The sequence below is a fragment of the Colias philodice genome, chromosome 2 (assembly GCF_061535455.1).
Source record: "Colias philodice isolate Cphi_HAF_F1 chromosome 2, ilColPhil1 Martin Lab GWU primary, whole genome shotgun sequence".
NCBI lineage: Eukaryota > Metazoa > Arthropoda > Insecta > Lepidoptera > Pieridae > Colias > Colias philodice.
Genome location: NC_143087.1, coordinates 3584891 through 3611352, shown reverse-complemented (window position 1 = coordinate 3611352; position 26462 = coordinate 3584891). Strand labels below are relative to the sequence as shown.

Below are 26462 nucleotides of genomic sequence, written 5' to 3'. Positions count from 1 at the left end.
ATAGATGTCATCTATAAGTCGCTGTCGCTGTAGCTGTTTTTTACTTGTTATTAACATCATTTATTTTTTACAAACGTTTTTCAGGTGGAGGTTTGGTACACCCAAGGGTACACCGAAAGGCGATTGGCCCCCACACAACTCGGCGTAGCGCACGAATGCGTGATCTAAAAGGATGTAATTAATATAGGTTTCACGCGCGTGAATGGACTTTCAGTGTGTTGACAAGTGCGTGTTTAAAAAAAAGATGTGTGGCACTCGGGGACTGCCGCGGTAAAGCTATTGCATAGTATGCCTTCAGCCCTTCAAGCTTAGCCTTCAAGGTGCAAGCCACACCTCCGTGTCCGTCGGAGTGGGGAGCGTGAGGTTTTTTCGTTACGGAATTTCTCTATTCGGTCCCTGCGCTCAAGGCCCGCGATAGAAGCTATGCAATAACTTAAAATAGAGAATATACTTTCAAGCAACGTTACGCACGCGACTAGGGGGTTTGTTAACCACACAATAGGCATCGACATAGAAAACGAGTACAAACACAGAGTACAAAATACGCATTCTGTGTTATAAATGTCAAATGTCAATGTGAATATAATATAGTTCTGTGATCATTGCATTTTTGCACACATTTTTGTGTCTGTCAAACTGCCAAACTAGGAGTTTTCATAGAAGTTGCTGCCAGGATTTACGATTTTAATATAATTATTAGGTATTTAAAATAACCAATTAAAATAAATAAAAAGCTAGGTAGATGTTGTGTGGGCAGTTTTGTCAAAATAACTTTCGTAATCGGACTTCAGAACAAACTTTGTTTATGTCGTATCCTAGCATGAGATAGCGGCATTGAGTTTCAGAAATACTTATTTGTATCTTAGTAACGAATAGTCAGTTCCCTGGTTTTGGAAGAGCAATTGGTTTACAAGAGAAATGGCAGATCCGAAAGTTGAACAGCCTACATCAGATGTAGAAACGAATTATACCCCAAGTAACGATCCTAAGAATATGCAAGAAGTAACGCAATACGTAAGTGTCAATAACGCATTATAATTTATAACACACTTGAATAAATAAAGTATTGGATTATATACCATATAAAACTTTAGCCTTGTATTTCTATCCTAGTTGTTAAAAAAAGACAATGCCTTAGACTTTAGAGGGTGTTCTTATAATAAATAGTACAAGGATATGTAAATCTAGCTTGTCATTTATATTCATTATCTACAATAAATTTTATTTTATATTCTCTATCAAGGTTACAAGTTGGTAATAACTTCATTTTCCCTATAACTTTCCCTATTACTTTCTAGGTACAATCTCTCCTGCAAAACATGCAAGATAAGTTCCAGAGTATGTCAGACCAGATCATCAACAGAATAGACGAAATGGGAACTCGTGTGGATGAACTGGAGAAGAACATCACAGACCTGATGACACAAGCGGGTGTTGAGAATGAGAAGTAGCAGTAGTAGTGTCACACCCAAAGATAGGTTGCCTGCAATAATTATATAAGAAATAGGTTAGGCTTTATAGTTGGGTAGGATGTTTGAAAGTGATGCATTCCAACACCTTTATAAATTTGGTCAGAATTTTAGGTAAAATGGTCAATATACTTGTCATTTCTTACAAATAGTAATTAATTAAAAAAAATAATACATATTATGAATTGTCACTTTTTTACACTAGAAAAACCTGTTAGAGCATGTATCTCTAATCATACAATGATTATAATGTATTACATTATTATATCTTCAATTTCAAGAACCAATTTTTTCTCAAAACTCTAAAAATAAATATTTTTTTCTATGTACAGTGTAAACTCTATATAACGACACCGAAGGGACTGTGCATTTTATGGCGTTATATAGAGTTGTCGTTAAATGGAGAGAAGAAAAATCAGAATTAGAAAAAGAGAAAATTTATTTCAGACTAGTGTCTCGTAACTTTTTCGTCAATACACAATGATTTTCTTTTACTAGCCATGTTTACAGTTTGAAAGTTTGTGAGCAACTAAGAATATGATAACGTATAGATAATCCATGACTCATACTTATTAGTCATGGCCAAAAACAGTCTACACGTGCAAGCAATCCCAATATTTTGTAAACAAAAGAACGAATTTCTTAGAAAGTTCGGTATGCATGACGTCGAGTTTGTCGTTATTGAGAGTGGGTGTGATGCTATGTAGAGTGTATCATTGTATGGTAGATAAGCTAAACCAACCAAAGGCAATTGATTTTGACGCTTTAGAGAGTTTGTCGTTAAATCGAGTGTCGTTATATAGAGTTTACACTGTATTTACTATTTATTGTTCATGACTGTTACATTTTAAAACTGTATTTGTATTGAAGGAGATCATATCCTCTTAACATTCATCTCACAGTAATAAGAATATTTTACTAATAGAATCTGATGGTTCATAGATTTAATAATTCACTTCTTTAGATAAGAGCTAGCGCGCACAAGCAACTTTGTCTCCGCAACTATTTTGTCTCTCCCATCAATTTGTATGGGGAGTTGCGTCGCTACGTGCGCGCACTTTCATACTAGCCCATGGGTGGTAGAGACGAAATAGTTGCGGAGACAAAATAGTTGCGGAGACAAAGTTGCTCGTGCGCGCTAGCTTTAACTCATTAATAGATATTTTTTCTTATTAATATAGTTTAATTCTTGTTAATGTAAGAATATTGCCAATAGTAATGTTAAGTTCATTCAAACTTTTTCTCTTAAATAACCATTGAGATAATATTACTACGTATGGAGGAGACACCACGAACAAAATCTGTGCGCCATTTTTTTGCTCTAACTAAGTTTTAAAAATTATTATTTAGTTAGGTACTTAACGATGAAAGTTATTCCTTTGCACTTTTCCGTATTATTTGTATTATTTGTGCAATATCGTAACACACACGAAGGCATGTTTGATGCGTTTCACTTTAAAACCATTAAAAAATACCGCTCAACATACGTCACATGACGTATGTTGAGTGGAACATAAGTGATGTAGGCGGTGTCGTCTCCTATTAATATTATCTCAATGTAAATAACTGAAACTTTATAGGAATGTGATTGACACCAATGTTTTAAGTATCTTTTTAAAAAACATCAATAAATCCAAGATATTTTCATACTGTTTCTTTTAAATTATGGTTGCGTAAATAAAGCAGTAATAACTGTTATATCAGGTAACTAAGCCTTATTAAAATTGTACCATTAGATTGTAGCAATCATCGAGTTTTTATTCATAGTCTTTAGTAAAATTAAATGCACGAAATCAATTAATTGTAAAATGCTGATTATAGTGTTTTGTAATATGACACAAATTTTGTATTCACCCATCTTGTAATAATAAAATAGTAATTATTTAAAAAACAGTTTTTTTCTGAATTGCACATGAATATTGTTTTAGTGTACATCAGCGTGCCACGCACAAAGCGACACGAATTTTAAAGCTATAATCAATATGTCGTACCAGTCTCTGCCATGTACGACTGTCGGTGATTTTCATACTGTAGGTATTAATTAAATTCATGTTGTGCATATTTTTGTGATGACAATGTAAGACTAAAAGCTAACGCATGTATGATAATTTTTTTATATAAATCTGACCAAGACCAAAGATTTCGTGGTGTGAACCATAGATGTGAACTATCGCGTTCCCTTGTCGAATATGAGGCTGCATATGAATTACGCATCTATTTCACTATTCGATTTTCTCTAGTGTTACCTTTTTTTTTCCTCTTCATGGCAAGATGTGACTATTTTAGGATTACCTTATCCAATTTTAAAGATTTTATCATGTTTTTATTCATGCAGAGGAAACGAAATAGAAAACCGGAATGACCGAAAATCGCATGCGCGGTTGCGCGATGATAAATAATTTATTATTATTAAAAGACAGAAAGAAAAATATAGATACCTACATATAGTTATGTAGAATCAAAAAGGGAAAAGATCAATGAAACTAATTTTATTCTCTTAAATTTTTAATTTATTCCTATGTCGTACCGTACGTAAGTATTAAAATACAAAATGTTACATTCATTTTGATTCTGTTTCTTCCGTAGAACTTTGTTCTTCTGATTCTTCCGTCTCCTATAAAAAAATCATATTTATAAACCTAATTCGTAGAAAACGTAGATCAAAATTTTAAACGAGCTATGTCCAATAAAGTTCTCTAAAAACGTAAGATCAATTATTAGTATGCTAATTGCTAATACTAATAAATGCATATGCACTTCCTAGGTACTTTTTCTTACCGAAGTGTCGTCCTCATCTTTAGACGATGAGTGATTCATAAGAGCTGCTATGGAGCTTGATCTTGCTTTCAAATTATTTTCGGGAGACCGGAGCCTTCCAAGATTCTAAAGAAAACGAGAAACTAATTATTGATATCGAATAAAATTGTTAAGAATAAGAATAAAATAAATTTTATTAGGCACACCAAATTACCACCACCACACAAAAAAAAACGATATCAAATACACTTAAAAATAACAAACATAAAAATTAAAACTACGAATATAATTTGTGTGGCGACTGGCGACCTAAAGGGTAAGGCCGCTCAGCATATTATGCTATGCCGATATGGTCGGCATAGCGCTGGTTTTCAGGGCCCCACCAGACAACAAAACGCATGTCTAAAGTCTTTCTCTCTGCTATTACTTAATTAAACAATTAAATATGAAATAATATAATTATATGTTTGCATTAGAATATAAATTAAGTAAGTGTTATGTGTTTTACGTTATTTTTCACGAAAAACACATATAAGAAGTGAAAAATCTGTAGAGTTGATAGAACTCGTAACTATTTAGTTGGTATGTACCGAATATCAAATCTATACTACGAGCGTGACCCTTTTCCTTTTTCATCCCGTGCGATTAGAATCGTCGTTAAAATGTTAATAGGCAAAACAAAAAAAAAAAAATATTTCATAATTTGTAAATATCTACCACTGAATCTTCTTCATCTTTTTGCGGGGACAGTTGCGGATTCATCAAGGAGGCTAGTGATGACGATCTTGCTGATATTCCAGTGCTCACAGGTTTTTCAGGAGAGCGCAGTTTACGTTTGAAATTCTGTAAATGTTTAAAAACATTAAAACTGGTGTAAAGTTGAGACGAAATGGTTAACTATATGTTTCGTTTTAGATTTCGGATTGTTCTCTATGAACGATGTTATGTTTAATTGATAAAGGAGAAGGTGGATAGTTAGTGTGCTATATCATAATATGAAAGTTTTATAAGAACATATTTACCGTCTGATCCTCTTGTTCAGAAAGTCCTGTGATTAAGAGCTCAAGAAAGAATAAAATAAATTATTAATAAATTTAAATAATAAATATCTACTTCAGTCTTCACATGGTAAAAATTAAGCTGATAGACGAGTATAAATACACGTAGATATAAAAAGTTTTAAATTTGTAAGACGATCAATATTACTGATTACTCAACACTTTCCTAATATTTAATTGGAACAAAATTAATCAACATTTGGTCATATGCCCAAAGTAATGCTTACCTCCAAGTCAGCCTTATCATTTATATCACCAATTTGTCGGTAGGCCACCGTGAGCAGTTCCACGGCGCGCGAGTGGAACGTCATCTCGACCATCACGAAATCGGTTAGCAGCCCCTTTAGTTGCTGCAACTTGCGACGCTCAAAGAACTCTGTGAGTTCACTTAAACCCTTCGCGGTACGGGACATTTCCGCGGACGCTTTTAGAAGTTCCGATTCTGCGTATGTCTAAAGGAAATAGACACTCATTGTAGGAAATAGGAATGCGATTACTAATGCAATGAAGATTTATTTCAGGGAGGTACGAAGCAGGGTATTCTTGAATAAACCTACCACCTGTTGTCGGTTGAATGGTTGTCTCTCTCGAGCTTTGTCTAGAACCTTTTTTCTTGCCATTTCCTTTTCCCTAACACTCATCGTGTGTTTCAATTCTTCTCTCGCATGCTTACAAATATTTTCATATTGACAGAGTTCTCCAATCACCTAAAAAGAGTTTGATATTCTTTACCTCACTAAAATAGCTAATTATAAACGTTTACATACACCACAATTAGGTAACCGTTAGTTTTAAAAGTGTATTGAATGAAGTATGAACATACCTTTGCTTCTAATCGTTGAACTGCACAATTTCTGTATTCTTCAATAGCTGTTAACGTTAAAGATAAGTTATCTAATCCGGCACTAAGAGACTTATTTACAAGTTCGTTATTTGCGTATTCCTTAATTATTTTAGCAAGTTCATCTCCCATATCTCGTAGCCTGAAACGTAGAAGGATGTGACAATAGCTTGATTATGAGTGCTAAGTAACCATACGTCGTAATAATGATATTGAAAAATGGAAATTCTGAAAGTATACGGACGAAACGGAACAACAGGTTAAGATAATGGTCTGTTTGAATTGGGTTGTGTCGATCTTTCAGGGAAGTATGAGTCCTACTTTCTCTGGAGGTCTTGGATGCGGTGTAACCGCCTTCACCTCGAAATAAAATAAATATACATTTGCAATACGGATATACTGTACCTAAACCAGAAATTTTTACCTGGCAGTTTTTCTTGTATAGTCACCGAAGCCTACGCATAGTTCGCCGAAATTCTTTTCCACATTTGTAATACGGTCAAGTATAAATTTGGCTTGTTGTTCATAGCTTAAAGAATGCGAATTATCTCCTCTAAACATCGTGTATTATTCCAATATGAATAAAATAACTGAGAGGAGCTTTAAAATATTTTGTTGTTTATTTGTTTGGTAGTCATGACGACCGGGCCGTGTTGTAAGCTTTCTATATTATTTACCATTATCTACATTACTAGCATAATTCAATGAATAAAATGGAGCTAATTGGTGTTATCATCATATATGCATTTTGGATTCCAAATTTTTTTTATCATAGTTACAAAAATAAAATAGATAAAAATTATTAAGAATATGAAAAGGTAATGAAAGCTGTACCAACAATATTTTATAAGCTGTTACATCTGTCAAAAATCAATGTGTCAAAGTGGCCGTATGTCATGAACAGCTGTCTCATAGTTTACAAATAAAAATATTTTAATTTAAAATGAATGAGGAAATAGATGAATATGATATTTATCATCAAGATTTTACAACCGCATCGGAATGGGAAGTGTTCATAGCCCGATTAGAAGAATTAATGTTAGAATGGCAATTATCTAAATCTAAATTACCAAAACAGTTCTTGGAGAAGAACACAAAGAAATGGATTACGAAAACAGAAGATTTAAAACTACATGGTCTTGATTTTAAACTTACCTATCATGCGTTAGAATCCGTAAAGGGCTCGGACAATATAGAGGTATCTGACGAGCATACGTTATTGAAAGAATTGCAGGATGGTATTTGGGAATCGACGTCGAGATTTATGGATGATAATGATGGCAGCGCGTTTCCCGTATCGAATTGGTTTGGCCTAAAACGCTATCTAATGCTGTGTCCTCGATCACCTCTTGTCGAAGGTAGCATTATAAAATTAGTAATGAGTTCAGTCAATATTGCATTTGCTAATGCTGATTGTGGCGTACCTTTCTTTGTTAAAATAAGAGAACATTGGCAACACACATATTTAGGTATTTACGAAGACAGTGATTTTAAAATCAGTTTTGATACAATACATTTGGAGCGTATTTCTAATCAGTGTTCACATCTAAGTGGTCTTGTGGGATTGTTCAAATCCAAGATATCATCACCAATTCCCTTAGATGCTGTTGTTATTTCTGTTAAATTTTCATATGAACTCAAAAATTCTGATACCTTTGCATGGAGACAGAGATTGCAATCTAATGAATTTTTATCAATAGATGGATTTGATGTGAAAAAACTAATTGAAGTTCCATTTGGCTCAGAGAATAATCCCATACAAAGTGCTCTTCTAAATGCTATATGGCCTCAATTTAGGGAGAGTGCTATAGTGGACTCTTCAACATTTTCTGATATTGATCCTTTAATGGCTCCGACTTGGACAATAACAATAAAAATGCGCACCAATATTACCTGTCTGCTCTCTGATATGATTGAGAAAGTGATGAGTGTACTAGATAACAACAACCTGCTTATGGATGTGTTAGGTCTAAGTAAAAGTTTGGGCATAGTCAATCCTTTGCACAAAATAACAGAGGCACCAATAACAATATCAAAACTTGTGAAAGCTGCTATGCGACAAAATACATCAGTATCAGAATTTAAGGGGCCAATAACTGATGATTTGTTGATGCCATTGTTATATTATGTTTTTCCTGATGCAATTGAAAATAGTACATTCACATATCCAAAGGAATTGGATGTTGAAAATAAGCAGGTAAATATTCCATGATGTTAATATTATGTATTTAAAATTTAAAACACAAAATTGTGATACAAAAATGAGTTTTGTGTGAAAAGCCAATTGTAAATATTGTTGATTTGTTAAAAATCAAGTAAATTGAAAAAAAAATTCTTAATGTAATGTGGATTTGCTTAGAGATTTTTATATAAAGTATTATGTCAGTAACTACATGTGTTTCAGGAGAATGCTGATGTGAAAATGTGTAGTTATGTCAAGGCGAGTCCTGAAGATGGTTTAGTCTGGCGACTCTCGGTGACATGTGCTAGACTTATGGACGCAGGTGGTCTGCCATACCTTGCCCACTTTTGGTATGAATTTGTACAGGAGCTACAGTATAGGTGGGAACACAGGATTCTTGTACCAGGGTAAGTTATAATTAAATTTCCAAATTATTGCATTGAATTTTGTAAGCTTTTTGCTAGTAATTATTTCTTAAACAGTATATTGTACTATGTAGTTACTGGTATGCAGATTCAATAGGTATGTAGAATAATAATAATCAATAAATTATCATAGAATGATGGTTCTTTACAATTACAATACAATATATTATGTAATACAATACAATGTACTTAAATAATAATTATTTACTTTGAAACTGGACTGAAAGGGAAAGTTATGTGAATACAAAGTTTGGCAATATGTATATATGAATTTATATCTTAATTATTATAGTGAAAAATATGGTATTCAGTTTAAAATAAGACACATTTCAACATATTAAATATTTATTTACACACATTTTATTAACCAGTCACTTATCTATAGCACCATTTGGATCTGCTTCCATTGTGTTTTTATAACACTAATATGTACAATTTATTATATAATTTTACTATACATTCTCTACATTCTATAGTAATCATTACATTTTACATGCCATTGGTTTCATGATGAATCAATCAATGATTTGAACCACAATGTCCTTCATCAACCTAGGTTCAAATCTGTTTATTAACATTATATTTAAATATTATGTTTTAAAAGAAATATATACAAACGAAAAGTTTCTGATCGCAATCACAAATAAATAAATATTTTTTAAATAAAAATAAGAAAAAGAAAAAACAAAGATAATCATTTCCAGTCCTTCCTTCACCTATTGCGACACCTAAATGCTTTCAAAGTTAAGTCACTATTTGAATCGTGAGCCTCGCAGCTATGACGGTGAGAATGTCGGCATGGGTGGGCGCGCTTCCGAGGATTGCATGACGATATGCAGTACTTATGCACTGTCCGTGTTGGCAAATAACGTTCGTGGCGCCTCATTTCGCCCAATACCGTGTTTTTCGTTCGCTATAAAGGTACGAGGCCGCCTCTGGTTGTTGGGTTCCGTGCCATATAAATGTCCATATCATGATCTGTCCAGTTATCAGATGTATCGCAGTAGCCTAAGCCGATTGAGCCGACGCTGTAGCGACTCGCGGGTCGTGATCGCGATCTAGGTCTTCTTCTAGACCCAGCCGTGCCACTCGTCACTCCGCCCGCAGCTCCGCTTAGTGACAAACGAGATGCTCGTTCTGATGCAGCTCCCAATGATTGACGCGATTGTCGAAGATCTATAACATAAGAAGATTAATTTTAAACGTTGTTTTGTTTGTTAATTATTTTGTGGAAGTAAGGAAGTGAAAGCCAGAAAACATTAAGAGATATAGACTGTCTCACCGGTTCTCGATCCTAACAAGCTTCCAGGATATCCAGGCGCGCCGTAGCGGCCAGAATGTGAATAACTGTGCTGTGATTGGCCATCAGCCAGTGAACGCGCGCGTCCCGGTCGGCCTTGTAAAGGATCTGGAGCAGCCGGTTCAGTGAAAGAACGTGCACGCGGAATAGATCGTGCACTATAAGCCGACACCTGGTCCCACTCACGCTGCTTTCCAAACGCACCAAGCGTAGTTAACGACGACAGCGGACCATTGGGACTTGGTGTTCCAGTAAGTCCACCACAGCATGGATTTGGTAATTTCTCAGGCGGTTGCGTGTGCAGACGGTGAATAGTTCTCGATCGCCTGCGTGATGCAGCTGCAAAAATAAGGACAGCTACGACGATGGTTCCGCAAATTGCGGCACTAGCTGCTATCGTAATCTTGTCCATATTAGTAGCCGAAGCTGAAACTGTTCGAACTTCTCTGCATTGCGAATACGGTACCGTCTCCGGACTGACGTGCACTTCCTCTAAGGAAATCACGCAAACGACGATACACTCCTGAAAATTAATTGAAATATTTTAATTTGCATGTAAAAAGGTAAAACTTATGTTCATGAAATGAATTCTTAAAATTACCTGGGATGGAACATTTTTTATTTTGAATTCTCTTTCACTTGCTTCGAGAGGCGGCCCTTGTTTAAAACTCTTGTCACCAAATAACCTATATACTACACGAAAGCCTAAAATATTTGCAACATCAGAGTCCCACTGGATAATAACTGAATTATCTTGTCTGTATGCGTTTTTCACAATTACTTCATTTGAGTCATCAATCTTAGGTTTTTGCTGTGGGAAGTTCATCACAACAGGTGGTCGTTGATTTGGAGCATGTCGCCAAGTAGGCGCTGCTGGTCGCACTGCTGGTATTCGAGTAGTTGATTTAGTGGATGTTGTTGTTGGGGTTGTTACAGTAGGCTTAGTGGAAGTTTCATTATAGGTGTTTATGATTTCAGTAGTGGTTGATATTGTCGTTGTCGACGGAGTAGTTGATGTTGTTGTAGACGTGGAAGTAGTTGAGTGGTTTGTATTCCATTCATTAACTTTTTTACTTGTGGTTGGTAAGGAATCTGTTACTTCGTGTAAATCATGCTCGCAAACGAGCTCATTAGGCTCGAAACTATAAAAACCGCGTTCACGAAAGTGTGGTGGATTACCGCAAAATTGGGGATTTCTCTCGCGAGATGTGACTTGAAGTTCACCATTGCGAATCCATTCAATTATCCAGCGAAGCCGGCAATCACAGGTCAAGAAGCGTCCTCCTAAACTAAGCCCGCGGAGAGTGAGATTCAAATGCGCTAATGCTTTCTCAGGAACTGTTGGTAAAGGATTTCCATCAAGTGCTAATAAAGTTATGGAAGGATTATTTAAAAATGCATCAGTCGGCACTTTGTTTAACAAATTAAAACCGATGTCTAAAACTCTCAACTCGGTTAAAGAGGCAATCGCTTCCGTTGGAAATTCAGGTAACAAGTTATTAAGGAGACTAAGTGAACTCAATGTAGTTTTAATACCTAAAAAGGCATCTTTCCTTAAGTTCACGAGCAAGTTCCTCTCAAGATTCAGCGCCGTCAGTGATTCTAATCCTTCAAAAGTTTGAGAGCCGTCAGGGCCAGGCAATTCTCTTATACTGTTTTGAGAAAGATCTAAGAAAGCTAGACTTCTCAGTCCACGAATACATTCTGGTACAGATTTTTGTTTAGTGCCTTTCAAATTAAGATTTTTCAAAGAGTTTTCTAAACCTGCAAGAGCATATGGCGCCAGTGTTACATTATTATCTGAAACTTTAAGAGTAGTGAGTTCTTGTAGAGAAACAAATGCATTGTTTTCAATATACGATATTCGATTTTTTGATATATCCAGAAGAGAAAGGCTGGTTAAAATGCTCAGTGCTTTCGTAGGAACTTCGGTAAGTTCGTTATCTTGTAAATTGAGATTCTTTAAAAATTGTCCTTGTCCTCGAAATGCTTGATCTTCAACTTTCTTTATTTTACAACTTGATATTTGTAGGTTATGTATAGCAAGATTTATAAAAAGATCATCTGTGAGTTCCACTACTGTAGAGTTATTTATGTATAAGAGATCTATGGTGATTTTGCGAGCATTTGAATTCAGAGCGAACAACAATGTTGAAAAGTTCACCTGTAAAAATATATTAAAAACTTTTTAATAAAATATTTACTACTTGTTTCAATTTAAATTGTTCTTTAATACTTTATCGTATCCATAAAAATTATAGACACTCAACAATGTACATAATTTAAATAATAACAATCAATACTAAAAAATAGGTTCAGTCTGTAATTTGTGCCATTTGCAACAAATATACAAACATTAAAATGATTTATCGGATTACTCCTCAGCTAGCCGTGGCCTACTATTTAAAATAGATACGACATAATTAAGTATATACCTGATCACACTGTACAGACAATTGACGAGCTAAATTGTAAGCGCACACGCATGCTTCCTGTAAGGCTGGTGATTCCTTCCACGGACACTGGCCTTGGACATGCGCGACAAGTGTGACAAATAGCACCGTTACTTTCCACGGCTTGACATGTAGCCTTCTTCGGTTCTCCTGGAATTAAAGGAAGATACTCATTATTTGAATAGAAAGGTTAGGCGTTACGTTATATGTTTGTTAGACATAAGTCTGACCTTATGGCACTGTTTATTCACTAAGAAAATTCTTGTAACACGTATACTTGAAAATTTATATTTACTTAAAAACAGCTCTATGCATGGGATGTAGATGTAGAGTAGATATTTTGAGAAGTCTGATTTCATCGAATATTTATATAAATGAAATACTATTTAATATTTATATACTGAGGCAAATAAACAAGTTTTCGTGTATCACCAAAACGAACGACGAAACGACGATTAACTCATCAAATTATACTTATGTTTTGGTGATTTATCAATGATTTCACGGAACACTTTTCGATGATCACTTTCCTCTTAATCATAACCAGTAACTTTCTCAAATCATATGAAGCCGCAGCGGGTTTTAGTTTAATAAATATGGCTGCGTATAATGAGCTGTAATCAAGCGGTGCATGGACCGTTGTAGAGAAGTGCATCGTGGGCGCTTCGAGCAAGCAGCCCGGAAAACTGCAGCTTTCCCTGCGCGTGTAATGCTAAATACGTGTCTGTTGTTCATCGAACCATAAGAAACAATTAGATATGCGTATGTAGTGGCCTATGTGTTCATTGTTCATTTTAAATAGTTATTGTCAGTGATATTTTATTTATATTTTCATACATTTGCAAATAATGTTATGTTAATGTAGAGTTTCTTACTTCTTATTTTCTCTATATGTGCATTGGGCATTCTCAAATTAATGAGATACATCTTTTTAAAAAAAATCACATTATTATCGAAAGAAAAAAACAATTAAGGCTTCGCCCATCACCGGAGATCAAAACGTAATCGCAGCACGCCACAGATTGTGCTCTACATTTTTATTACTTCTTAGTTTGCATGTAGTCACACCAAACTTCAACGAAGTATAATATAATATGTATGTATATCTTTGCCTCAACTATCGTATGAGAGAGGATACCAACTCATTGTTTTCTTTACAATAACGGTTATTTAAATTAAGCAGCCCACATAATAGTTCATGGTGAGTAAAATCGTAAGAATGAGCGTGAAAGTTTAAATTTATAATTACAACATAAAATTAAAGAATACATTTCTTTAATTATTCGTGTGATGCTGTACGTTGGTATGGAACCGTAACACTGGCCTATTTAGATGAGTCAACATCCGATTTCGCTGCTAACGGTACACTGGAAGGCAAGTCGACGTGCAAGCAAGATGAGTTTAGGTGACCGATTCACTTTCACGTGGCCTTTGGATGCTATACCTGTTTTAGACGTACGAAGATGAAACGTAACGAATTTGTAGTTGTACCTATATATTATAAAGCCACATTTTTAAGAAATGATATTCGAATGAATGCGAATTTGCATTTGCCAAACGAAATATATGCATAATACCAACTAGAGATCGAAGTTGGATTTATTAATATTTAATTAAGATTTATGACTAGTCACAACTCACAGTTACCTAATCGAATTATTAAATCATAAGTTAGTAATGAGTGGCACAATCACCACATAATAAAGATTATTCCTGTATTACCGACTTCTTTTAATCGATGTTAGAATGATTGATTTTTTGTGAACTCATTGTTGCTTTATAATCCGTAATTATTTTGTAAATTAATCGTTGTTTTGAAATAACGGCGGTTAAACAAAAGTATGTTTGTGAAGAGAAATCCATAAGCAGCATTTAACGATCGGTACGTCAAATTATTTCTCAGAATTTTATATAATTTTTAATTATCTGTTTATTGGCTTTAACTCACTGCAAAACATATATTATGCAACCATATATTATGTTTTTGTACAATTTACGTATAATATGGTAATAACCAATGACTGTAATAATCTATTACAAACTTCCTAACCGATTTTTATAACACACTTTTTCGAATGTGTATTTACAGATGATAAATATAAAATGTATCTATATGTACAAGAGTCGTGTTAATTCGTAGCATATTGTTTAGTTCTTGATAAGAATAATAGATGGCGCCAGTAATACGTTGAATCGCGCTATAGATATGTTTTTTCAATGTGGTAAATGTGGCGATGTATGAAATTTTGACCATCCTTCCCAGGACCAAACGGGGGATGATGATCGGTTTAATCACGTGTCTACGTGAAGTCCGCCGCCGAATGTTACGCATTAGGCGGGCCAAAACCATTCTGACCCCAATTTTCTTAACCCATTTTAATAGAAAATTCAAAATTGACAACATAACAATATCACTAATCAGTAATCATTAGTATTAAAAATAAATTATTAAAGAAAAGATAAGGATTTATGAATTTGTTTATCTGTTATCAGTGATCAGTGATTATCACACAAATATTAATTCGATTTGATACGTGTATTTACTATTTTAAAGTGAAACTTTTATTACATCGTCTCAAACTTTTTGGTCTGTGTAGCGCATGTCGCGTGTATCGCGGAGGTATACCTACTCGGCAGCCGACCGTCACGCGACATGCGCTACACAAAGCAGTGTTCGCAACCGTTCGAACAGTTTCACTTTTACCGTGGTTTCATAAAACCACACAACATTTTTTTATTTACCCTTCGACATTTTCAAGCCTTCAGAATCCACATTAAAGAAATATGACTGCAACTAGACCAAGTATAATCATTGAATGAGAACAAACTGTTGTTAGCTGAGATGGTGTACTTGAACCGGGGAACAACGTGACTAGATTTATCGAGTGCCATCGCTAAAACAATGTGCACTATTGCCTCACCAATCACGACTTCCATTCTGTTTGGCTTTTTGCATTTTATTTCACGACGAATCTTCAGTTCAGACATAAGAATAGCAATTTCTGTGAATGAAAAATTTAAAAGCGTTTTGTTATTTATAAAACTAAAAAAAAAAATTAGTATTACTATGCGGATTATACAGTTATAATAATTAATTTCATACAATCTACATACTTATATTTTGAATATAATAGCTTTAAGAAAAATTATTTCCAAGTTACTAGCGTAAGAATTACGGTTATTTATTGAACAATGGTTGTAACTGTGATCGAAGAATATGACGTGTGGAATTTAAGAAATTTCCGTGATGTAATCCAGTTCTGGATGATTGATGATCGCAGTAGCGGGTGCGTCGATTAGCCGTGAAGAAATGCCGTTAGGTGGCGCTGTCGTGCGCATGCGCGATCATGCCGACTCAAGCGCACCATTTCCATGTATTTGTAGAGCTTTGGTTAAATGTAACATGTGGTCGCATAAAATAGTAAATACATTAACAGTTTTATGCCGTGATTACTAGGTTATTTCGTGAAAGTAAAGATTGAGGCATTTATTACATGCTTTCGCTGTAGCGTATGAAAACAATTATAATGTCCGTACGTTCATAATATGTATGTAGGTTCATATTAATTGTGTTATATTTTAAGTAAGGCCATTTTTAATTGTAGAAAGTCAAATAAACACTGACAAATTTATTTGTAGAGCCATTAAATTCATGAGGTATAATGCGCTCTCCATTTTTGTATTAAGTATGTGATACACTTAACTATTATCATTAAAATTAAATTTGTTGTATAATTCGGTCGTAAAAAAGATTGATATATCCCTCCAAAATTGGAATGCTTAAATAGGTGCTAAGTATGCTTCGTCCGTTATGTTCTATATACATGTACCTGAATCATGAAGGGCATGTAGTTTTACTTATATTTTTAACGGCGCCGATCCGTTTCTCATGCTGAAGAAACCGCGACCAAAGGCAAGTTTTTCTAAAGCTCATGTATATAGGCTACGTCACTGCCAAGTATTGCCAAAATCCGTTCATGGTATTCGCGTGAAAGAGTAGGCAATCATACAAACTTTCTTATTTATAATAATTATGAGCATGATGTAACTTAATTCATTAATTTTTGTTTTGCATTGTTTATAATTAAGTTTTGATTATTGTTATGTTATTACTACATAGTACAACAAAGTCGCCTTCTCTGCTCCTATGCCCCTATGTATGCTTAAACAGTAGGTACTTATATAATTTAATAGGTTTTAGAAAAAGCGAGCGAAGCCGTGGGCGGAAATATAGTTTAAGTATAAAGTATTTTTTATATGATGTAAAGTTGCACTAACCTTAGCTTTCGATTGCCTAGCCTTCGCAATGTTTATTTTTCAAAAATCAATTTCTAAATTCCTATGGGCACGGTAACTTATCAATTATGATCAAATAAAACTTATAGATAGATATCTATAAATCATAATAACTGTAATTCATTATTTAATTACGTTGCAAAAAGTTCAGTGAGGATATCACCTGTTACGATAATCAACTCATTTCCTATATTCTCACTCATTTTCTAATTGTGTTGAATTAACAGGCTATATATCAGTAACGCCAAGTTTTGCAATAATGACGACGTAGAACAATAATTGATATTTTTCCTGACGTTATTGTAACATTCAGAAATTTTTAATTAGGAACTCTTCGTGTTTCCTCTATGAGTCGAATATTTCAATGCATTCAACAGTATTTTCGTATCGATATTTCCGACTGTTCGTCGCTTCTCGTTTCAACATCAGAGTCATTTTCGTTAATAATGTCGACTATTTATCAGCAAGAAATGAAAGCGAAACAAGAATGTCAAGTGATTTATATATTATATGACTTAACGTCAGTTTGTGCATTCCTTTGTAGATGAGAAACTACTCACTCTTAACACGCTTTTCAGTTTTCTATTTCAACAATTATTGTATGGATTAGCTAACAATTTGAGTATATTTTTGTAAACGAATGAGCGATTGCTGAAGTGATCGTAATAGTCAATGCTTTGTTTTACTTATTTATGATAATGTTAGTAACAGTAGGTATATTACATTGTTCTGCGTATACTTTGCGTAGTTTTGTGATTTATTACCATTTATGTTACGCGGTAAATGCTTTGATTTGAATTGCAAACAAGCTATTACATATCTGTACATAAATATTTTAAGCATATTATATTGTTAGTCGGTTATCTATTTATATACTTTTTGATTCATTGGAATAAACATTTTTGCTTATTTTTAAAATATATCTTTTTTGTTTGATATTACCGATTGGGATGCGTATCGTGAGCGTAAAGAATAAATTGTATGTTTATAGTCTGTAAAAAAGAGCAGTGTGCATTCTGGTTGAAAAAGCGAAGAGTGTAAAAACACCGGTATGCGGTGGTGCGTTAATGATGAGATGGAGTCTCACCTGTCGCGCATTATTCCAACGTAAAACAACGTATCTCATGATATAATCAAATAGTATATACAAATAGTATAGTACCATTTCTAAAGTATTAACGACTAACGAGGTATAACCATGTCTAAATTCACAGCGACATGTAAAATTCATTCTAAATACGACGATGCAGATGTTGTCGTGATCAACTCATAATCACTTAATTTTGCACTTTCTTCTTATCATACTTTAGTTATTAATCAATCATTTCTGTAGAAGGTGATCTAGCCATTTTTTAATGTCATAAAATATTTTGTAAGTATATAAATTGAAAATAACATTTTATAATTATGTATTTATTGATTCAATCTAAGACCATTTGAAGACCACTTCATGATTTCATAATATTTACTAAAAAAACTAATATTTTTTTCTAGTCTCTGTATTGAAATAAGACATGAAAAGAATCGAAATAATATCTTGGATTGTTCGCGTTATGCTGACTGACTGCGTGCTGGCCGCGATGGCGACCGACGCGAGACCAATAGCCAGTCTTTCCAATACTTATCGTTAATATCATTCGAAAAGAGTTCCATTAGTTTGTCACAAGCTTTTTCTTGAATCAATTACGAATAAAAATCTAGAAATATTGTTGAAAAAGCTTTAAGTTTAAATTTAGGTACCAAATGTTTTATGCTCTACATGAAATCCTAGTCCACGAACATAAAAAGAAAAGACATAATATTATTGTAACATAGCATTATTTTATCTGTGACAATACTATGCAAACATTTATGTGAATTTTCTATGCCACATTTACTGATATGGCCTTATTTAGTTAATAATTCAAATTGCAATATTTTCTCAATTCTTTCTTCTAAATCCCTTTTTTATTGGTCTCGATTGATCTTTGATGAGAATATAATGTACATATCTCCATCATACACGAACACGTCTGAAAGCAGTTACGGCCGGTGAGAACGGTCGCAACTTATTTGACATTTGATATAAGTGTTATGATAACAGCCTGGAGTGAAGCTTGGAATAGCGATGTTTGCCAAATGCGGATGTCTATGAAGTTGCGCTTAATCTATTTAGAGATCTCTGGGGAAAACATACTATTATGTTGAGCTCTTCGAACAAAACAATTTTGAACAGCTTTAAGTAAAGACGATTTAGGTATGGCCATAAGAGAATGTCGTGAATGCGGAATCGTGACTTTAACCTACAATTATAATAAATAGTCTCGGCAGAATAATGTCTAAATTATGTTCTGCAATCATGGTTTTATGAGAAATAGATTTAAATGCAATTATAGTGTTTTGAGAAATAGAATAAGGGAGTCGTTTTCTTCGACATAACAAATATTGCTACTTTTACAGAAATAGCTGGATTTGTTAAAATTATAGTATTAACTCATCTAATAGACTACAGGCCCATGTTGAAAAAATTATGGGTCATTTGACCCACCACCTGACCTATCTAGAATGATATAAGAGCATAAAATAATAAGATTCAGCACTATGACGTCACTCGTAAGCTGTCCACCTGAGTGCAGGTGAGAATTCGAAAGTTCAGGTAGAGATTTTCTCCCCTTGTCTCCATGATTTTTGTACGGCGTTGCGGAATAATGGCTTAAAAGCAGTATAGAAATAGTATGACACAGATGCCGTACAAAAATGGTGGTCCACAAAGTCGGAATTTATTTTTATTTTTCGACAGTTGCCGGGGTAAATTTGGTCATTTGATTTTGTACGGCATCTGTGCATACTATTTCTATACTACTTTTAATCAATTATTCCGCAACGCCGTACAAAAATCATGGAGACAAGGGGAGAAAATCTCTACCTGAACCTTCGAATTCTCATCTGCACTCAGGTGGACAGCTTACAAGTGACGTCATAGTGCTGAATCTTATTATTTTATGCCTTTATATCATTCTAGATAGGTCAGGTGGTGGGTCAAATGACCCATAATTTTTTCAACACGGGCCTGTAGTCTATAAATTCTAACTATCAAATGTAATACATATTGATACTCCGCTACAGAAAAAGCGTGCACGTAGAAATGAGAATTGAAAACGACTCATCTCGAAGTTTCCCCGCAACACGGTGCACGGTGGAAGTCACCACTATTTTCTAATTGCTAATGTAAATTGCTAAAATGATGTCACATTTCTCTCACCTAGAGACGCGAGAATCACATCGATAGAAATCACTTTCTTTCATGCACATGTTACTGATGTATCTCACTGCTTTGGACGTTTCACAAAACATAATATGTACCTTCATTTTCATATTATTGGCGACTTTTCAATTAAAAAAAATCGTATACTTTGACCACAAGCAGTAATTGTAGACATTGACAGTAAGTTATTTTATTCGAATTTGACCATTGTTTGGGTTTAGCGGTTAAAGCAACCGACTAATCATAAGCTCAATTTCCGCTTCAAAGTTTAGGTCGACAGGACAGAAACTTTGTTTGTTTACTCCAAACGTAAAACATTTATATCAAAATCATATTATAATACGTCTACGACATATTGACGTTTGTGAATAACCAAACATGGTTTCAATTCAAGTTCAATTTGAAACATTTCCTCAAGTTTCTTAATCAATGTTTGAAACTGGGACTACACAATTGTTTATTTCTATAGCTATATACAGCTTGTGTTTTATAAATAGGCACTAAAGCAACACATCAATAAATAAATAAATTGCTATGATGAAAGTACTGGATAGTAAAAACTACTACATCTTAAAAACCCAAATGTAAGACGGCACGTGTAACGTGTGAGTCGTATTTTACAGGAAAAGGCATGTAAAATCGCACAAAAGTTCATGTCTATTAGTTCCATAGTCAGTAGTCATCAATCTTCGTAAGGGTGTGTGCACCGTGTCGATGTGAGGAAGATGAATGGTACACCTGGACAAGATCAATGAACCATAAAGTCCTGCATGCCATAGAGATGCATTGTAACGTGCAAAATACTTTGAAACTAAAAACCAGAACGAGCAATAACTGTACAAAAAATAAATAGGGATGTTTTTGTAAATTCGTATGCAAATCGAAATTAATAGTGATATTTAAGCGAAGGGTTTTGATTGAAAATTTAATATTCGGAACTGAATCATTCTGTAGCGAAATCAATAAAACTCATTCTTCATACAATCTTTTAAACTTTAAAGTAAAATTCGTTTAAACTGATTATATGTACGAATTATCAGGTCAGCTAAATGTAAAATGAATAGGTTAAACATAATGATATAATAGAATAGTTTAAAGAATATAATTTTTCAATGTTTGCTTTCTTCAAGAGTTATATTTTGTATGTGTGTTAAAGTACCATTTGATGGAAAATTACGACAAGGTTTAAAATCAAAAACTCGATTAGTTACCATCTAAATTAATTAACGATTAGTATTAATATGCAAATTTCTAAGCTTCATTTGGTATAGAATCGTTTTCTATCTAGTTAAAAATTCATTAATATGATTATTATTTATTATGTTAATATGTATTTACAACTAAAAATATGATTACACAAACATAAAATTGCTTCCATGTATTAAATATGTAAGTACTAGACTTAAAAATCATTTGTTTATGACTTTATAAGTTATACGTATAAAATCATTCTTCGATTTTGACATAAAAATAAATAACTTGATCCTTTTTACCAAAACATAAAGCGTTGTGTTACATTGATTTCAGTATGAGTTTGCCCAAAAATGTTATGTTAACGTCGCGATTGGATTGGAATTCCTAATAGACGTTGCGTGTTGATATACATAGTTAGTAATGAATTAGGAAACGTAATTGTTTTTTGTACCCGACTACCTTTATACAACTGTATTTGTTCAACAGTAGGTAAATGTGACAAACGAAAGAAAGTTTCGTGAGGCTGGTCATGGAAAAATAGTTGATTATGATAATTATAAACTGCAAGGTTTACTAGGTGGTCTATTCTTAGAATATCCATAGGATATGATTAGAAAGTCTGTCACTGAAATTATAATACTATATCCATAGTTTTATAAGTATCTTTATAATAAGGATTTTATGATTAATTGATTAAAAGTTATACAGAAATGTTCTCATCCGTTGAAAAGGTGTCATCGTGCAAAGGCGCCGGCATAAGTTAGCAGATAAAACATGTATCCAATGTAAACAGTTACTCGCTCTATTGTCTAAGCTTTTACATGACATGGAAGTGAAATTGACAAAAACCGTTCTTGACAATGAGAATGAGTAGTTCCATCGACGAGCTATGAGATAATTATGCAAGACGTGTTTTATATACTGGTTTAAGAAAGTATAGAAAATTTCGATGACTGTGTCATATTTTTCAAATACATACTGTTATGACAGTCATGTTTTTTTAATGATTATTATGAAGTTATGATTATATAATTATGATTTATGGAATCATATAGGATGGGCGAAATAATTAATGCCATTAAGTAAAATAAAAAAGTCTTCTAAAAAAGGTTTAACCAAGGTATAACTTTCTCTTTCTTCACTCAATAAATTAAGGAAATATAATATAAAATTCCGTGGTTAATCCATCTCTCATCAGTCTAATTACCTAGGGAGTTTCTTTATTACACACGCTACAGGTACTTATGTCATTTTATGTTAGAAACTAAATGCCTGCTAGGTATATGGAATGAGCAGTCGAGCTCATACGTTTTTTATATGTATATTTTTATCGATTTTGATTACAGCTATAAGCCATGCTAATGCAAGTGCATAATTAGTAAGGGAGTTGGTTGGTCTTGGGTTGGCTTGATTTTATCTATTAGCATCTGCTAATTTGATTTTTAGTAGAGAGAGGTTTGATCATTACAAAAAAATAACCAAAAATCGATCAACGTATTGTACTTTTAAATTTTAATATTGAGGTATACTAAAGTGCAGGTTTTTTCGCTGATACTGAACAGTTAATAGAAATGCACACTTTTAAACTTTTAACGTCTTAAGCAACTTTCGTTTTGGAAACTTTTTTCTTGTGAGTTGCGAAGTTAAGCTTTTATTGAACTTGCATCTCTACCTAGATACTTGGTATTAGATTTTTGAAAATTTAATTTTAAAACTTTGTGATCGTCAGCTATAAAACAGGATTTTGGGATTGTTGGTTACTAAAGCATATATTATAAAAAGACATGTACGTTTAAGTAACTATGATTTCAGTGTTAATGTACACATTTTTCTTTAGCATTCTTATTATATGCAATGCATTGAAATATTAAGTTTCTATCTTAATCTATTTTTAATTCATTTACTAAATTATGTTATTTTATTGATCCTAAATTTATTATGTCTTAAAAGCTATTATGTGTACGTAGATAGCTTAAAGCAATTTCATCTCTTCCTATCCATAAACACCGGGAATTTATAGTTTGCGCCGGTAAATATTGATGCATATTCTTTGTAGGTCAGGTTCATAGCACGGAAGCTAGGAAATAGCTTTCTACGCTTAGATTATATGTTTACAAAAATTATTGAGACAATTACCATTTTTGCACAGTCCTGTTCTTTTAAATCCTTTTACACGCACTCCTTGTATCACTTGTGTTTAACACTCACACAGGTTTTCTTTGGTCACCGATTTTCAGTCATCATTAGTAGGTACATTAGAAAAAGAGGTCACTGTCGATAGGTTTACGATAGCGGTACTATGCGATCGCTCGCTTTAGTTCCATGTCTGGACGTTCTCGCGGTCGGCGCCGACGGCTCACTGTGCGTACGCGCCGCTGTTCCCCCCGACGCGATCTGACCCGTGCCTAGTGGGCTCCCAACTCCAAACAAACGGTTCACCGACCGATTAGATGTTAAGATTCTTGAAAAAGTTGCTTCGCGGACTCGCCTGCCTTCTGGTCTCGCTACAAATTTGTAATTCAATATGATAACGGTTCTAAGAGCGTTCGCGCGTTTAGTTTAGTTTACGTTGTTTGTAGGTCATGGCATACAAACAAGATTTTTTTTAGAATGCCGATGGCTATAAATTGTGCAGGTACATTTTTATGTACTTTTACGTATATATGAATTATCTTCGTCGATTGAAGTTGCACTGAAGTAAACTATTAGGTATCAATTGAATTTGCATACACGAGAGAGAAATTTCACCGACTTGGCCGTTGCGTATTCTTTACTTAATTTTGAGGTCACATATTTTTTTGCTTTTAAATTGCTTCTGTAGTGAAAGTTATAATGATGTAGGTTTACGTGAATCCAAGTATACAATTAATAACTATGTTTTCTTTATCCATGCTTAAACAGCTTTTATTTTCAGAGTAATCGACGGAGCACCAAATGCGCGAACGTGTTTACTTCATCAAAAGCTCCAGTTGTTGAACTGTTGCATCAAAAAAGCTGTCGAAAATTCTACTGCTTTACCAGGAACCTCTTCTGAGGAAGAGTTTTTCGATTGTTCTGATGACGAGGAAAATGAAGAACAGTTACCCTGGAATCGCCCCGTTGGGAGACTCAACCGCTTGGAAAATGCGACTTTGAAAAATGGAGCTCCCCTTTATGTTCCTCGTACACAAGTGAGAATTATTCTTTATGCATATTTTTTCAACCTCCTAATATAATTCACAAAATTTCTGCACATGAATGTGTGTCAGGCAAGATACGGTTATTACTGTCCAATTTAATTTTAGATATTGACACTAACACATATCTTTTGTTGGCGGAAGAGAAAGTAATTTAATAAAATACACTTTCTACAACGTCCAGCTTTTAATTTTATAATTTATATTTTAATAGGACCCAGCGCCAAAAACCGAGGATCAGTTAGAAGAAGATGCTGAATTAATGGTTCGATTAGGAGATGATGCGAAGGCTTCAGAATTGCGAGCTAGAATGATGAGTGCATCTCTACTGTCTGATATGGAAGCTTTCAAAGCTGCCAATCCTGGGGCGGAGCTTTGTGACTTTGTGCGTTGGTATTCTCCAAGGGACTGGAAGCCTGATGATGGTGGTAGTTTGGGCGATCGTATGCTTTTACCTGGTAATCCCTGGCTTGAAGCATGGAACGTCGCTAGGCCAGTACCGGCTGCGAGACAAAGGAGATTATTTGATGAAACTCGTGAAGCAGAACAAGTTTTACATTTCCTCCGATCTAGAACGATAGCTGCAGTCGTTGAACTTTTGTTGCCTGCTATATTGAAAGCAGGTGCTGTAAAAGCAATAAGTGAAGGTGCCGTCGGGTCTAATTCTAGCTTGGGTGGCATCGACAAGAGGAGAACGTTTGAAATTGCTGCAAGGGATCTTTTCGATGCGGAGCGTGAAGTGTGCAGATCTAAGTGCGTTCGAAAAGTATTGGGAAATAGTGTTGAAGGACAACCGTTAGATGTTGCGGGTCGATCGAGAATCCTGAATGCGATGGGAGGAGGTTTGCCTACACCCGCCAGACGGGAATTTACTTTGCGCGTTAAGGATTCAGTGGGTCCTCAGATCATGCGTGCCGCTCTCTCTAACGATATGACAATTATAGGAGCCTTTACAGAACGTACCGTGTGTTTGTAACAAATATATTTTTGAAATCAAAACGTAGTTACCAAGATTCTAAAGTCAATTGAGTGATAATATCGTGTGCTGTATATGAAAAATAAAAATAGGTTTCTTTTGAGTGCTTTCACAGAATCGCTATGAAACTCTAGTTCCGTAATTGGTGCTTTAGCAGATTTATATTCACAAAGCACGTATTCCAATGCATATTCTGATTCAATTGTATTGAATTCTGAAATTATGTCATATATATATTTCCACAATGATTTTTATGCCACGCTATTTACACATTGACTGCCTAATAAAATATGCGTATTATTTTGAATATTATGTTTTCATTATTGTTAAACAAGGTTTTAGGTCGCTAGGGTAGTTTAAATCTTTATAGCTTAGATTTTTTATTGAACATGTTATGAAGTTTTACTTGTTATAGTACTTTTAAGGTAATAAGACTTCCGACAAAAATTTTATCTTGTTAATAACCGCAAAATTTATTATATATAAGGAATTGAAATCTTATGATTATACGTAATATTGTATTTTATGTAGTTGAAAAACTGTATTGTACAATTTTTATGTTCATTTGAAAGTACCTACTGCAACATAATATAAATAATTAGTTTTAAGATATAAAACACAGTGCAATAAACACAAGCAAATGCGATATCTTAAAATTGCATAAAATATTGATACATATAATAATTACTTGAGTTATCGATAAAAATTGTCTTGTTTCTGAAGTTTTATACATATGACAGAGGGTTACAAAATAATTAATAAAATAAATGATATATGGTAAACTGAATATACTGTTTTATTTATTATTAAATAATAATTCTCATGTTTTTTATTATTGCATTTAAAATGTTTAATATGCAAATTTAACTTCAAGCACTTCAATTACTGAAGTATCAGTAATTGAAGTGCTTGAAGTTATTTAGTTAAGTATATAATATAAGTATTTATCACCACCTATATTCTCTATGTAACTAATAATATGTTAAAACTCGTCTTGAATAATATACCTATTCTCTGTAATATATTCACATGTTCGTCTATGTTAACTATGGCAGTAATGTCCTTCTGTTTTGGATATATCAAATTTCCAT

General features: G+C 33.9%; 4 protein-coding genes across 9 annotated transcripts; 2 read left to right on the top strand and 2 right to left on the bottom strand.

The window, feature by feature from the left end:
• The first annotated feature begins 615 nt into the window (after positions 1 to 615).
• LOC149490271 (uncharacterized) lies at positions 616 to 1792 on the top strand. Its single transcript, XM_089702289.1, has 2 exons — positions 616 to 1014; positions 1299 to 1792. Exons 1-2 carry the CDS (start codon positions 919 to 921, stop codon positions 1449 to 1451), a joined length of 249 nt encoding a protein of 82 aa, XP_089558415.1. The 5' UTR covers positions 616 to 918; the 3' UTR covers positions 1452 to 1792.
• A 2148-nt stretch (positions 1793 to 3940) lies between these two features.
• On the bottom strand, positions 3941 to 6728 carry Fam92 (CBY1 interacting BAR domain containing protein Fam92). Of its 3 annotated transcripts, XM_089702276.1 has the most exons (8): positions 6550 to 6728; positions 6108 to 6267; positions 5842 to 5991; positions 5512 to 5736; positions 5249 to 5287; positions 4944 to 5069; positions 4248 to 4352; positions 3941 to 4083 (listed from the first exon to the last, which is right to left on the bottom strand). In XM_089702276.1, the coding sequence occupies exons 1-8, from the start codon at positions 6684 to 6686 to the stop codon at positions 4030 to 4032; spliced, it is 996 nt and encodes a 331-aa protein (XP_089558402.1). In that variant the 5' UTR covers positions 6687 to 6728; the 3' UTR covers positions 3941 to 4029. The 3 variants fall into 3 exon arrangements, with proteins under 3 accessions (XP_089558402.1, XP_089558393.1, XP_089558384.1); XM_089702267.1 differs by lacking the exon at positions 5249 to 5287 and having other exon boundaries at positions 5845 to 5991; positions 6550 to 6727; XM_089702258.1 differs by lacking the exon at positions 5249 to 5287 and having other exon boundaries at positions 6550 to 6725.
• A 246-nt stretch (positions 6729 to 6974) lies between these two features.
• On the top strand, positions 6975 to 26142 carry Rab3GAP1 (RAB3 GTPase activating protein subunit 1). The gene is made up of 4 exons (XM_089702245.1): positions 6975 to 8322; positions 8530 to 8714; positions 24134 to 24389; positions 24610 to 26142. The coding sequence occupies exons 1-4, from the start codon at positions 7069 to 7071 to the stop codon at positions 25369 to 25371; spliced, it is 2457 nt and encodes an 818-aa protein (XP_089558371.1). The 5' UTR covers positions 6975 to 7068; the 3' UTR covers positions 25372 to 26142.
• On the bottom strand, positions 9060 to 23625 carry haf (leucine-rich repeat and fibronectin type-III domain-containing protein hattifattener). 4 transcript variants are annotated; one of them, XM_089702214.1, is made up of 5 exons: positions 23356 to 23625; positions 12468 to 12635; positions 10634 to 12196; positions 10015 to 10555; positions 9060 to 9908 (listed from the first exon to the last, which is right to left on the bottom strand). In XM_089702214.1, the coding sequence occupies exons 1-5, from the start codon at positions 23356 to 23358 to the stop codon at positions 9646 to 9648; spliced, it is 2538 nt and encodes an 845-aa protein (XP_089558340.1). In that variant the 5' UTR covers positions 23359 to 23625; the 3' UTR covers positions 9060 to 9645. The 4 variants fall into 4 exon arrangements, with proteins under 4 accessions (XP_089558340.1, XP_089558334.1, XP_089558349.1 ...); XM_089702208.1 differs by lacking the exon at positions 23356 to 23625 and adding an exon at positions 12716 to 13181; XM_089702223.1 differs by lacking the exon at positions 23356 to 23625 and adding an exon at positions 12716 to 13181 and having other exon boundaries at positions 10219 to 10555.
• Positions 26143 to 26462: the final 320 nt, after the last annotated feature.

Coding starts and splice junctions, on each gene's coding strand:
- LOC149490271 (XM_089702289.1), top strand. CDS start 919: ATGGCAGATCCGAAAGTTGAACAGCCTACATCAGATGTAGAAACGAAT. Junction 1,015..1,298: donor TGCAAGAAGTAACGCAATAC/GTAAGTGTCAAT, acceptor ATTACTTTCTAG/GTACAATCTCTCCTGCAAAA.
- Fam92 (XM_089702276.1), bottom strand. CDS start 6,686: ATGTTTAGAGGAGATAATTCGCATTCTTTAAGCTATGAACAACAAGCC. Junction 5,737..5,841: donor CATTCAACCGACAACAGGTG/GTAGGTTTATTC, acceptor TATTTCCTTTAG/ACATACGCAGAATCGGAACT. Junction 5,288..5,511: donor ATGATAAGGCTGACTTGGAG/GTAAGCATTACT, acceptor TTCTTTCTTGAG/CTCTTAATCACAGGACTTTC.
- Rab3GAP1 (XM_089702245.1), top strand. CDS start 7,069: ATGAATGAGGAAATAGATGAATATGATATTTATCATCAAGATTTTACA. Junction 8,715..24,133: donor CACAGGATTCTTGTACCAGG/GTAAGTTATAAT, acceptor TTTTATTTTCAG/AGTAATCGACGGAGCACCAA. Junction 24,390..24,609: donor TTTATGTTCCTCGTACACAA/GTGAGAATTATT, acceptor ATATTTTAATAG/GACCCAGCGCCAAAAACCGA.
- haf (XM_089702208.1), bottom strand. CDS start 12,844: ATGAAATCAGACTTCTCAAAATATCTACTCTACATCTACATCCCATGC. Junction 12,197..12,467: donor TGTCTGTACAGTGTGATCAG/GTATATACTTAA, acceptor ATATTTTTACAG/GTGAACTTTTCAACATTGTT. Junction 9,909..10,014: donor CTTGTTAGGATCGAGAACCG/GTGAGACAGTCT, acceptor CTTATGTTATAG/ATCTTCGACAATCGCGTCAA.